This window comes from Palaemon carinicauda, chromosome 24, assembly GCF_036898095.1.
Source record: "Palaemon carinicauda isolate YSFRI2023 chromosome 24, ASM3689809v2, whole genome shotgun sequence".
Taxonomy (NCBI): domain Eukaryota; kingdom Metazoa; phylum Arthropoda; class Malacostraca; order Decapoda; family Palaemonidae; genus Palaemon; species Palaemon carinicauda.
The window spans coordinates 105,255,997-105,270,848 of record NC_090748.1 but is presented as its reverse complement, the minus strand read 5'-3'; the positions used below and the strand labels follow the sequence as shown (position 1 = coordinate 105,270,848).

The 14,852-nt window shown below is 31.9% G+C and overlaps 2 protein-coding genes across 2 annotated transcripts; both read right to left on the bottom strand.

The window, feature by feature from the left end:
* Positions 1–237: 237 nt before the first annotated feature.
* On the bottom strand, positions 238–11,163 carry LOC137618532 (collagen alpha-2(VI) chain-like). The gene is made up of 2 exons (XM_068348690.1): positions 10,538–11,163; positions 238–295 (listed from the first exon to the last, which is right to left on the bottom strand). The coding sequence occupies exons 1-2, from the start codon at positions 11,161–11,163 to the stop codon at positions 238–240; spliced, it is 684 nt and encodes a 227-aa protein (XP_068204791.1).
* Positions 11,164–11,267: 104 nt separating this feature from the next.
* On the bottom strand, positions 11,268–11,975 carry LOC137618531 (110 kDa antigen-like). The gene has a single exon (XM_068348689.1). It carries the CDS (start codon positions 11,973–11,975, stop codon positions 11,268–11,270), a length of 708 nt encoding a protein of 235 aa, XP_068204790.1.
* Between the last annotated feature and the right edge of the window lie 2,877 nt (positions 11,976–14,852).

Genomic DNA, 14,852 nt, shown 5'->3' with positions numbered 1-14,852 from the left:
GTACATGACTTTTTAAAAGTATTACTGCAAAATTTTCTAAAGAAACGTTTTAGAAAAGAAGGATATAATGTTGTTTTAGTATTAATGCAAAGTAAATAACGATTCCCTTACTGGAAATATTTTTATTCTAGTTCAACTCTAGAAAACTGCAAGTCCCAGTCGTGAATGACTTTTGAACTGAAGTTTTAGATCGAATTTCATTTAGTTTATTAAGAAATATACATTTACAACTGCACTTTATTTAGTGAGCGTTAGGTCTTCGGGAATCTCAAGTCTTTCGGGAATCTTAGGCCATCTTATGATATGAAATTGATGTAGAGAATTTAGTTAGATTTGTATAAAGCAGGGGATTGGTTTCCAGGTCCTATACACATATGTGCACAAGTAACACAAGAGTTATTACTTTTTTTTACTTTTGTTATGAAAATTTACAGTTTTACTCAGTTTATTTTTACACACACACACACAAACACACACACACACACACACACACACAAACACACACACACACACACATATATATATATATATATATATATATATATATATATATATAAGTATATATATATATATATATATATATATATATATATATATATATATATATATATATATATATATATATATAAGTATATATATATGTATATATATATATATATATATATATATATATATATATATATATATATATATATATATATACATTTATATTTTTGTGTTACTTGTCACGATGTGGTTTATACATCATCATTTACATAAACTGTACATACATTAGTCACTTGGATAAAGTATTAACAAAACCTAATAGTCTCCAAAACTATCTTATAATCCAATAAATAAGAATTATTATATATATATTTTGCACACGATAGTAGTGGGTCAAGATCACTATCTTCATGGCCTCAAGACATTACTTTTTTCCATAATTATTTTAATTTTATAACAATAATAGGCATTTATTCACAAACTCCCATCCATTCAAAATTAAAAATATATCCATATAATTTATATATGAAATATCTGTTTTGATGTAACTATTTTTGAAACATTTAATTTTTATTGTACATTATTTCTCAAGTCGTTAATTTATTTCATTATTTCCTTTCCTCACTAGGCTATTTTTCCTTGTTGGAGCCCTGGAGCATATAGCATCTTGCGTTTACAATTAGGATTGTAGCTTAGTTAATAATAATAATAATAATAATAATAATAATAATCATCATCATCATCATCTGCATGGCATAGCCATATCAGGGATAATAGATAATAATTTGTGAATTAAAGTATATTTCATATGCATTAGGTTATTCATTGATAGTTTTGTTTATTATGTTTTGCAAATATTTATTCACATTGTGGAAACCAGTATTAAAGTATAAATGTATGTACTATAAATACATATTTGTAAAAGTGAACGTGTAAAAATTTATATTTTCTTAATAGAAGTAAAAAAAAAAACGGCTATTTATTGAAACTCCACGAAAAGGTGTACGGATTAAAAAATAAACCTTTCGTTTGATATCTCAATTTTGACTTTTGAGCTACCCAAACAATGATTGGGATTGATGTGTTAATTTACATCGTATGATTAATATCATTATAAAACCTTGCTTATATGTTTTAGAAATATTTCATTTTACGAAAACATTTGCGAAAGAGTTATTCCAATGAATTTGTAACTGGCATTTCATGAACTAGCGTTTTGGCTCGTTTGGGTAATTGAAAGAGCGAAACATCCTTCGTGATAGTTTTCCAGAAGAACGTGTTCCTATTGGCTAAAGCGTTGACTAGTCCAAAAGGGCGTCTTTCTATTGGCTGAAACGTTGACAACTCCCAAAGGACGTGCTCCTATTGGTTGAAATAATCACATGTTTCTTACGTCATTATCCTTGGAAAGTGGAATTTTCCATTACTTTATTCCCCCTAAAGGCCTCTCTGATGCCATCTATTGGTACATTTAGAAACTACTGAAATGAAAATTTATCCATGTAAAAAAACTTAGTTTTTTTGGCATTGTAATAGAAAAAAGAACGTAATGATAATAACAATGATAACGGTAATGATAGTATTTTATTACTACATTTGAATATGCTGAAATTGTAAGCGATAAGAAGAAACAGCAAATGAGGATAATTAATTAAAAAAAACCTTTATGTGCAATCAACTATGGATTTTAGGAAAATTTCATTTATGTTTATAAATAACCAAACGCTAATTTCTTCAAATCTGATGCTAAGTAATTACTTAGTGGATATAGTAATTCACTGTTCAAGACAATTTATTAATTTATGGTGATGTAAATTATATATTCCTTGATGATCATTAAAGTTTAAAATATATACATTGTGGTAATATTTATTTATCTATTTATCGTTAATTTTGTTTATTATGTTTTGTAAATATTTATCTGAGTGACAAATGATAAAATATGAAAATGTTGAATTATAAACCATATCGTAAAAAACAAATATTGAAGTATAAACGTATGTATTGTAAATATATGTTTGTAAAAATGAACGTGTAAAACCGTATATTTTCTTGATAAAAGTAATATACATATATATATATATATATATATATATATATATATATATATATATATATATATATATGTATATATATAAATATATATATATATATATATATATATATATATATATATATATATATATATACATATATATATATATATATATATATATATGTATGTATATATATATATATATATATATATATATATATATATATATATATATACATATGTATTTATACATACAGTATATATATATATATATATATATATATATATATATATATATATATATATATATATATATATATATATATATATATATCGTTGTGTTATGAAAAATACTTCTCCATATCACTAATGCCAGATTTGATATGAGTTTACCGTATAAAATTTAGTTATTAATGGAAATAACGTCAAAAACTAAACCAGTTTCACTAAAATTTGGTTTTCATTTTTAGGAAATATTCATTATCAATGCTAATGAAACTATTGGAAAATCCACGGGAATCCAAAGCTGATCCGCTGTTTTAATTCCTCTATGTGAACCGCTAAAATATTTCATGACCTCCAATTGGGATTTGCAGCTTTTCAGAGTTTAACTAAAATGTATCCACAATCATCGATTATGATTCTGATATTTCATCGTAAAATTGATGAATAATCTAGTGTAGAAAGCTATGATTATAGGGCGAAACTAGAGGGGAACTCAGTAGAGCGCAGACCCCTGCCGCGGCAGCTTATTTAACGACCTTTGCTCGACTTTCACCTTGACCTTTGACATTAACATATATTAATTGACATGGATTTTCATGCACTAAAAAATCAACCAAGTTTGAAGTCTCTGGGACAACGATATCCAAACTTATGGCGGATTACGTAAATTTGACATTTTGCTTGACAGTGACCTTGACCTTTGACTTTGACATTCCAAAATTTAATCATATCCAGATTTTTACATAATAGTTAATCCCTACCATGTTCATTACTCTGCGATTAGAATTGTAGTCAGGAAGCTGTTCACAAACAAAAACACACAGACAAACACAAACAGGGGGTAAAACATAATCTCCTTCCATACGATGTACATGGGGAAACATTCACTGGGTTAGGGACCCATTAAGCTTGAAAATCCAAAGTTGCTGAGGATGTAGAGCATGGAAGGAGGTTGCACATCTTCACTAGGAAACCTTCACTGGGTTAGGGACCCATTTACCTTGAAAATCCAAAGTTGCTGAGGATGTAGAGCATGGAAGGAGGTTGCACATCTTCACTAGGAAACCTTCACTGGGTTAGGGACCCATTAAGCTTAAAAATCCAAAGGTGCTGAAGATGAAGACTATGGGAGGAGGTTTTACATCTTCAATAGAAAACATTCACCAGGTTAAGAACCCATTAAGCTAGAAAATCTAAAGGTGCTGATGATATAGACTATGGTAGGAGGTTTTACATCTTCAATAGAAAACATTCACCGGGTTAGGAACCCATTAAACTTGAAAATCCAAAGGTGCTGAAGATGAAAACCCATTAAACTTGAAAATCCAAAGGTGCTGAAGATGATGACTATGGGAGGAGGTTTTACATCTTCAATAGAAAACATTCACCGGGTTAGGAACCCATTAAGCTTGAAAATTCAAAAGTGCTGAAGATGAAGACTATGGGAGGAGGTTTTACATCTTCAATAAAAAACATTCACCGGGTTAGGAACCCATTAAGCTTGAAAATTCAAAGGTGCTGAAGATGAAGACTATGGGAGGAGGTTTTACATCTTCAATAGAAAACATTCACCGGGTTAGGAACCCATTAAGCTTGAAAATTCAAAGGTGCTGAAGATGAAGACTATGGGAGGAGGTTTTACATCTTCAATAGAAAACATTCACCGGGTTAGGAACCCATTAAGCTTGAAAATCCAAAGGTGCTGAAGATGAAGACTATGGGAGGAGGTTTTACATCTTCAATAGAAAACATTCACCGGGTTAGGAACCCATTAAGCTTGAAAATCCAAAAGTGCTGAAGATGAAGACTATGGGAGGAGGTTTTACATCTTCAATAGAAAACATTCACCGGGTTAGGAACCCATTAAGCTTGAAAATCCAAAGGTGCTGAAGATGAAGACTATGGGAGGAGGTTTTACATCTTCAATAGAAAACATTCACCGGGTTAGGGACCCATTAAGCTTGAAAATTCAAAAGTGCTGAAGATGATGACTATGGGAGGAGGTTTTACATCTTCAATAGAAAACATTCACCGGGTTAGGAACCCATTAAGCTTGAAAATTCAAAAGTGCTGAAGATGAAGACTATGGGAGGAGGTTTTACATCTTCAATAGAAAACATTCACCGGGTTAGGAACCCATTAAGCTTGAAAATCCAAAGGTGCTGAAGATGAAGACTATGGGAGGAGGTTTTACATCTTCAATAGAAAACATTCACCGGGTTAGGGACCCATTAAGCTTGAAAATTCAAAGGTGCTGAAGATGAAGACTATGGGAGGTTTTACATCTTCAATAGAAAACATTCACCAGGTTAGGAACCCATTAAGCTTGAAAATCCAAGGGTGCTGAAGATGAAGACTATGGGAGGAGGTTTTACATCTTCAATAGAAAACATTCACCGGGTTAGGAACCCATTAAGCTTGAAAATTTAGAGGTGCTGAAAATGTAGACCATATGAATGAGGAGACCCAAATAATGTGGCAGCATATAAGGAATAGAGGTCGCCCGTAATGTAATAATCCGTACCGTATTCACAGGTTTCCGTACTGTCTGCATATTCTCTCTGTACTCTCTACGTACTCCCTAAGCAGAGTCCGTGTAGCTTCCCCGCTTGAAAGTCCAGCCACCCGTTGAGATACTACCGCTATAGAGTTATGGTGTCTCCATTGACTGGCCAGACAGTACTAAATTGGAACCTTCTCTTATTCATTTTAATATTACTGTTCTTAAAATATTATACTTTCCTTTGTTTCCATTCCTCACTGAGCTATTTTCCCTGTTGGAGACCCTAGGCTTATAGCAGCCTGCTTTTCCAACTGGGGTTTTAGCTTAGCAAATAATAATTATAATAATAATAATAATAATAATAATAATAATAATAATGCCATCCGTATTCTATCCCTGGCGTCTGTACTCTCATCCTATAGCATCCACCATCATCCGAGAGCATCCTGCTCGTCAATCCAGGAGAGAGAGAGAGAGAGAGAGAGAGAGAGAGAGAGAGAGAGAGAGTTTATAGCCTTCACCATTAATTTGCATTATTTTCATATGGAGCGGTATAACCAGCTTAATAGAGAGCTATGCTTTTTTATTGAAAATATGCAAAATAAATCAAATTATATTTATAAATGACATACTATCCCGGACTGATAGGACAGAGTCAATGACATCATTTACATTCATAACATCGGAACATGTTGATGTTTTCATTGAATTTAACTCTACAAACAAGATTAAACTTATAACATCCTGCTTTTCCAACTAGGCTTGTAGCTTAGCAAATAATAATAATAATAATAATAATAATAATAGATTATTGCCATTACTATTATTACTACTATGCGTCGTCTTATCAAAAGCACAGCTGTTTGATAGTAAAATGTTTTTTTTTATTAGTGAAGAAGAGTCTGTGTGTACCCTGTTAAGATAGAATTATTATTATTATTATTATTATTATTATTATTATTATTATTATTGTACGGATTGGTATAAATTGTCTGTCACAGAATACTATCTGACTGTACCATATGTCCAAGAAATTCAATATGATTTATTCATTTCGAAATTGAACAGACGGAATCCCGTCAAATATAAAACTTTATAACTATAAATACATGGAAGAATATATAACTTAAAAAAACATATAATCCTTCAATCACTGGTTATTGTTTATTCCAAGGTCTATAGATTAAGCTTGGTTTATTCTATCTTGTTTACTCTTTTGTGACGTCATCGACCACCTGAGTTCGGTGGCGATATACCAGTCAGGACTACCAACCCATTTAACCTAAAAAGACGCTTATTCGCAATAAATATGATATACCAAGTCTTATTAGTGCCCCTAGCATTATTACTTCCTAAGAATATTAAGTTTTCTCTTATAATACAGCATCATAAAGACCGTTTATCTATTTATTTTTAGTAGATTAAATCGTATTTTGTTGGTAGCTATGATGGGCGAGTCCATTATTGGATTAGGGGAAAAATAAAGTCCCTATGACTTAAGAAGTCGTTATTTTTATTATTTCACATCTAATATGTTTATATGGAAAAATATTATATCAACTAAACCATAAGTGTAAGTACTGAAATCTTTGTCAAACCATAACTCACGTGAAAAAGACATATATCACAATCGTCAAACACCCTTCCACCCCCAAAGATAAAAGTGTAAAGCCTCTTTCTCATAGTTTCCTACAGATGGCGTTGGGAGCTTGTTTATAGTAAAATTAGCAGATTTTTTTTTCGAGAATAAAAAAAATAGACCCCGTACTTGCATGGATAATAATAATAATAATAATAATAAATAATAATAATAAACCGTAGCTAGATAGTTCTCGAATATAATCTTAATACTAAAGTACCTATCCAATCATATTTTCATAGTATAGCGTTTGATCTATCTGTTCAAAGGGGAATACGATAATGGAAAAGGGAATAGGATATGGAATGGGATAATGAATTTTTTACTATGTTCTACAATGACAATATTTCTCCTTAGGTTTTCTTGACAATAATGATTACTGAGAATAACAGGAACGATTCCAAATGGCTTTTTAGAGTACTATTGCAAATTTGTGGATTTCATTGATGCCATATTTTAATGTATATAAAAAAAACAATGGGATTATGATTTGTTGAATAATAATGATGAGTTTCTTCGTCAGGTTTTTTTATGATTAAGATTACTATAAATATAAAAAAAATATTTTCTATAAAGTACTTCTGTAACTTTTGCAAACCACTGGTGTCATATTTACCTCTGTAAACGAAGTTGGAAGGAGGTTATGTTTTACCCCCTGTTTGTGTGTTTCTTGGTATGAGTGTTTGTGAACAGCTTCCTGACTACAATTCTAACCGCAGAGTAATGAATCTTGAAGGGATTAACTATTATGTGAAAATCTGGAAATGGTTAAATTTCGGAAGGTCAAAGTCAAAGGTCAAGGTCATGGTCAAGAAAAAGGTTCAGTTCACGTAATCAGCAATAAGTTTGGACATCGTTGTCCCAGAGACTTCAAACTTGGTTAATTTTCTAGTGCATGAAAATCCATGTTAATTAATACATGTTAATGTCAAAGGTCAAGGTGAAAGTCGAGCAAAGGTCGCTAAATAAGCTGCCGCGGCAGGGGTATGCGCTCTACTGAGTTCCCCTCTAGTTTCGCCCTATAATCATATCTTTCTACACTAGATTATCCATCAATTTTACGATGAAATATCGGAATCATAATCTATGATTGTGGGTACATTTTAGTTAAATTCTGAAAAGCTGCAAATCCCAATTGGAGGTCATGAAATATTTCAGCGGTTCACATAGAGGAATTAAAACAGCGGATCACCTTTGGATTCCCGTGGATATTCCAATAGTTTTATTAGCATTGATAGTGAATATTTCCTAAAAATAAAAACCAAATTTTAGTGAAACTGGTTCAGTTTTTGAAATTATTCCCATTAATAAATAAATTTTATACGGTAAACCCACGTCAAATATGGCATTAGTAATAAGGAGAATTCGTTTTAGACTTGCCAACAAATTGGAAGTATTTTTCATAACACAACGAATATATATATATATATATATATATATATATATATATATATATATATATATATATATATATATATATATACATACATATATATGTATATATATATATATATATATATGTGTGTGTGTGTATATATATATATATATATATATATATATATATATATATATATATATATATATATATATATATATATATTACTTTTATCAAGAAAATATACGGTTTTACACGTTAATTTTTACAAACATATATTTATAATACATACATTTATACTTTAATATTTGTTTTGACGATATGGTTTATAATTCAGCATTTTCATATTTTATCATTTGTCACTCAGATAGATATTTACAAAACATAATAAACAAAATTAGCGATAAATAGATAAATAAATATTACCACAATATATACATTTTAAACTTCAATGATCATCAAGAAATATATAATTCATATTACTATAAATTAATAAATTGTCTTGAACAGTGAATTGGTATATCCACAAAGTGTTACTTAGCATCAGATTTGAAGAAATTAGCGTTTGGTTATTTATAAACATAAATGAAATTTCCCTAAAATCCATAGTTGATTGCACATAAAGATTTTTTTTTATTAATTATCCTCATTTGCTGTTTCATCTTATCGCTTTCAATTTCAGCATATTCAAATGTAGTAATAAAATACTATCATTAACGTTATCATTGTTATTATCATTACGTTCTTTTTTCTATTACAAGTTTTTTTTTACATGGATTAATTTTCATTTCAGTAGTTTCTAAATGTACCAATAGATGGCATCAGGGAGGCCTTTTTGGGGAATAAAGTAATGGAAAATTCCACTTTCCAAGAATAATGACGTAAATATCGTGTGATTATTTCAGCCAATGGGAGCACGCCCTTTCCGAGTTGTCAACGCTTTAGCCAATAGAAAGACGCCCTTTTGGACTAGTCAACGCTTTACCCAATAGGAACACGTTCTACTGGGAAACTATCTAGAAGGGTGTTTTGCTCTTTCAATTATCCAAAAGGAGCCAAAACGCTAGTTCATGAAATACCAGTTACAAAATTATTGGAAAGATTCTTCTGTGAACGATTTCGTAAAATGAAATATTTATATAACATATAAGCAAGGTTTTATAATGATATTAATCATACGATGTAAATCAACACATTAATCCCAATCATTGTTTGGGTATATAGTTCAAAAGTCAAAATTAAGATATCAAACGAAAGGTTTATTTTTTAATCCGTACACCTTTTCGTGGAGTTTCAATAAAGAGCTTTTTTATTTTTTTTACTTTTTTTAATAAAATTCAAATTTTTACAAGTTCATTTTTACAAATATATATTTATAATACATACATCTATACTTTAATACTGGTTTCCACAATGTGAATAAATATTTGCGAAACATAATAAACTAAACTATCAATGAATAACCTAATGTATATGAGATATATTATAATTCACAAATTATTATTCCTGATATGGCTGTGTTATGCAGATTATTATTATTATTATTATTATTATTATTATTATTATTATTATTTATTAAGCTACAACCCTAATTGTAAACGCAAGATGCTATATGCTCCAGGGCTCCAACAAGGAAAAATAGCCTAGTGAGGAAAGGAAATAATGAAATAAATAAACGATTTGAGAAATGATGTACAATCAAAATAAAATGTTTCAAAAATAGTTACATTAAATCAAATATTTCTTATATAAATTATATGGATATATTTTTAATTTTGAATGGATGGGAGGTTGTGAATAAATGCCTATTATTGTTATAAAATTAGAATAATTATGGAAAAAAGTAATGTCTTGAGGCCATGAAGATAGCGATCTTGACCCTCTACTATATTGAGCAAAATATACATATAATAATGCTTATTTATTTTATTATAAGATAGTTCTGGAATCTATTATGTTTCGTTAATACTTTATCCGAGTGACTAATGAATGTACAGTTTATGTAAGTGATCATTTATGAACCACTTCGTGTTAACTAATAAAAAAGTGTATATATATATATATATATATATATATATATATATATATATATATATATATATATATATATATATATATATATATATATTCATTTTAGATCCAGGGTCCGGTTTGGATCCAAGGTCTGTTTTGGATCCAGGGTCCATTTTGGATCCAAAGTCTGTTTTGGATCCAGGGTCCGTATTGGATCCAGGGTCCGTTTTGGATCCATAGTCTGTGTTGGATCCAGAGTACGTATTGGATCCAGGGTCCGTTTTGGATCCAAGGTCCGTTTTGGATCCAGGGTCTGTTTTGGATCCAAGGTCCATTTTGGATCCGAAGTCTGTTTTGGATCCAGGGTCTGTTTTGGATCCGAAGTCTGTTTTGGATCCAGGGTCCATTTTGGATCCGAAGTCTGTTGTGTATCCAGGGTCCGTTTTGGATCCGAAGTCTGTTGTGGATCCAGGGTCCGTTTTGGATCCGAAGTCTGTTTTGGATCCAGGGAACGTTTTGGATCCCGGGAACGTTTTGGATCCAGGGTCAGTTTTGGATCCGAAGTCTGTTTTGGATTCAGGGTCTGTTTTGGATCCGAAGTCCGTTTTGGATCCAGGATACGTTTTGGATCCAGGGTCTGTTTTGGATCCAAGGTTTGTTTTGAATCCAGGTTCTGTTTTGGATCCAGGGTCTGTTTTGGATCCAGGGTCCGTTTTGGATTCAGGGTATGTTTTGGATCCATAGTCTGTTTTGGATTCAGGGTCTGTTTTTGGATCCAGGGTCTGTTTTGAATCCAGGGTTTTTTTGGATCCATAGTCTGTTTTGGATTCAGGGTCTGTTTTTGGATCCATGGTCCATTTTGGATCCAGGGTTTGTTTTGTATCCATAGTCCGTTTTGAATTCAAGGTCTGTTTTTGGATCCAGGGTCCGTTTTGAATCCAGAGTTTGTTTTGGATCCATAGTCTGTTTTGGATCCATAGTCTGTTTTGGATCAGGGTCTGTTTTTGGATCCATGGTCCGTTTTGGATCCAGGGTTTGTTTTGTATCCATAGTCTGTTTTGAATTCAGGGTCTGTTTTTGGATCCAGGGTCCGTTTTGAATCCAGGGTTTGTTTTGGATCCATAGTCTGTTTTGGATCCAGGGTCTGTTTTGGATCCAAGGTTTGTTTTGGATCCAGGTTCTGTTTTGGATCCAGGGTCCGTTTTGGATCCGAAGTCTGTTGTGGATCCAGGGTCCGTTTTGGATCCGAAGTCTGTTGTGGATCCAGGGTCCGTTTTGGATCCGGGTCCGTTTTGGATCCGAAGTCTGTTTTGGATCCAGGGAACGTTTTGGATCCCGGGAACGTTTTGGATCCAGGGTCAGTTTTGGATCCGAAGTCTGTTTTGGATTCAGGGTCTGTTTTGGATCCGAAGTCCGTTTTGGATCCAGGATACGTTTTGGATCCAGGGTCTGTTTTGGATCCAAGGTTTGTTTTGAATCCAGGTTCTGTTTTGGATCCAGGGTCTGTTTTGGATCCAGGGTCCGTTTTGGATTCAGGGTATGTTTTGGATCCATAGTCTGTTTTGGATTCAGGGTCTGTTTTTGGATCCAGGGTCTGTTTTGAATCCAGGGTTTTTTTGGATCCATAGTCTGTTTTGGATTCAGGGTCTGTTTTTGGATCCATGGTCCATTTTGGATCCAGGGTTTGTTTTGTATCCATAGTCCGTTTTGAATTCAAGGTCTGTTTTTGGATCCAGGGTCCGTTTTGAATCCAGAGTTTGTTTTGGATCCATAGTCTGTTTTGGATCCATAGTCTGTTTTGGATCAGGGTCTGTTTTTGGATCCATGGTCCGTTTTGGATCCAGGGTTTGTTTTGTATCCATAGTCTGTTTTGAATTCAGGGTCTGTTTTTGGATCCAGGGTCCGTTTTGAATCCAGGGTTTGTTTTGGATCCATAGTCTGTTTTGGATCCAGGGTCTGTTTTGGATCCAAGGTTTGTTTTGGATCCAGGTTCTGTTTTGGATCCAGGGTCCGTTTTGGATCCAGGGTTTGTTTTGGATCCATATTCTGTTTTGGATTCAGGGTCTGTTTTTGGATCCAGGGTCCGTTTTGGATCCAGGGTTCGTTTTGGAGCCAGGGTCTGTTATGGATTCAGGTTCTGTTTTTGGATCCACGGTCCGTTTTGGATCCACGGCCTGTTTTTGGATCCAGGGTCCGTTTTTAGACCCCCTCCTGATAATATCATTAATCTTTATGATCATAAGAATTCGTGATGATGAATAAAACTGTAATTGTTCAATAAAGTATGAAATGTATATTCTAATTAAATACACATTTCCCTTCCTAATCTATAAACCTATATCTTCACAAAATGATAAAGAACAATTGTGGGTAAGGGGGAGAGGGAGTATTTATACCCTGGTGAAAGGTGGTGCTTGTGCATGTATGTGCATATCTATCTAAATATTTAGCCGTCATTTTTGACGGGTCACGTAAATTAATAATATCATATTTTGCTTAATTGATGGATGATATGCAATTTTAAGTAATACAATCTCGTATTGCCTCAATGAATTTGAATATATTGGAGAGCGGCAAAAAAATAAAAAATAAAAAAAAGATAGTAAGATTCTATTGTCTGTACAACAATTTCTACCATTTTAGTCGGTTTTGTACAACGTACTACTCATCATTTTTTTTTCATTTTTTTTTTTTTTTATTTGCTGAGCTTCCAAACATTGAGTCAATTTCCATCGAAATTCGATGGAAAGAAAGAGTTAAATCAACAGTTCCGAGTGATGTAAGGGTTCTCGCGTGGTCTTTCTATTTGCTGAGAGAGAGAGAGAGAGAGAGAGAGAGAGAGAGAGAGAGAGAGAGAGAGAGTACTCAATACTTTTCCAATCCTAGACTGTATGGAAAATGTTGAGAACATTTTTATGTAATATTACATTATTTACAGAAAAAAATAAATAACGTCAGGGAAAAGGGGTGAGGGGTCAGTGCATCTCTACACCAGAAATACGTTCTTTCAACCCTCGTTTTACCAACTTATTGGATATTATCCTTCTGCTATATATATATATATATATATATATATATATATATATATATATATATATATATATATATATATATATATATATATATATATATATATATATATATATTTACAGTATTTACAACCCTAGTTGGTAAAGCAAGATGCTATAAGTCCAGAGGATCCAACGGGGAAAAATAACCTGGTGACGAAAGGAAATAAATAAATGATATAAGAAATAATGAACAATTGAAATAAAACATATTAAAGACATGTACAACATTAAAAAAATATTTTATATATAAACTATGAAATGACTTATATAAGCCTGTTCAACATAAAAAACATTTGAACTGAGATTGAACTTTTGAATTTCTACTGAATCAACTACCCGATTAGGAAGATCATTCCACAACTTGGTCACAGCTGGAATAAAAATTTCTAGAGTACTGTATAACTGGGCTCCATAAGTCACTAGAAGGGTTGGAAGACCCAGGCCTACATGGCTGAGGACTATGAAGCATGAATTAGGAGATGATGAATGGATAAGTATTGATTTAAAAGCTCAAGATAGAGATGACAGGCCAAATCTAACCGAGGCCCTTTGTGTCAATAGTTGTAGGATGAGATGATTATATATATATATATATATATATATATATATATATATATATATATATATATATATATATATATATATATATATATATATATATGTATATACATCATACATACTTATACCAAAGGCACTTCCCCCAATTTTGGGGGGTAGCCGACAACAACAAGAAACAAAACAAAAAGGGGACCTCTACTCTCTACGTTCCTCCAGCCTAACCAGGGACTCAGCCGAGTTCAGCTGGTACTGCTAGGGTGCCACAGCCCAACCTCCCATATATATATATATATATATATATATATATATATATATATATATATATATATATATATATATATGCATGATATTTGCATTGTATGCATGTGTGTGTATGTATAATACTCATCTGACTTACAATACTTTATTGTCTTGAATAATTATGAATTTCGTCATAATTAAGTACTGCGATGATGCAAATGATAAAAATGATACCGGGGGTGTTCTAGCATGACTAATTAATAAATCAAGTACAAAGGTTTGTTATCCAGTAGGCTACTGATGCCATATTCGAATATATACATTTTCCAACTGGAAATATATTCTTATAGTTACACATAAAAAACACATACATTCTCTTGCTTGAGGGAACACTAAAATACTCCATTTATTAGCTGTTTAGTGAAATTATTAAATGATATTCTAGAAAAATACTTTATTTAATTTGAAGTATGATGGAAATTACCGTTGACATCCTTATTAAACAAAGACATTTATCAATACAATTTATTGGCAATTTTGGTCCCCCCCCCGGGGTCAGTACAATTTCCTTCCAAGATTTTTATTCTATCTAATATAACTCTTACGAAACTGAATCTTTCAGAAATTCCATTCATTTTAATGCTGTCGCCTCAAATTTATGTAAAAAAGAATCCTTTTATTAAAATACCAAAGAAAAAAACTAGGTT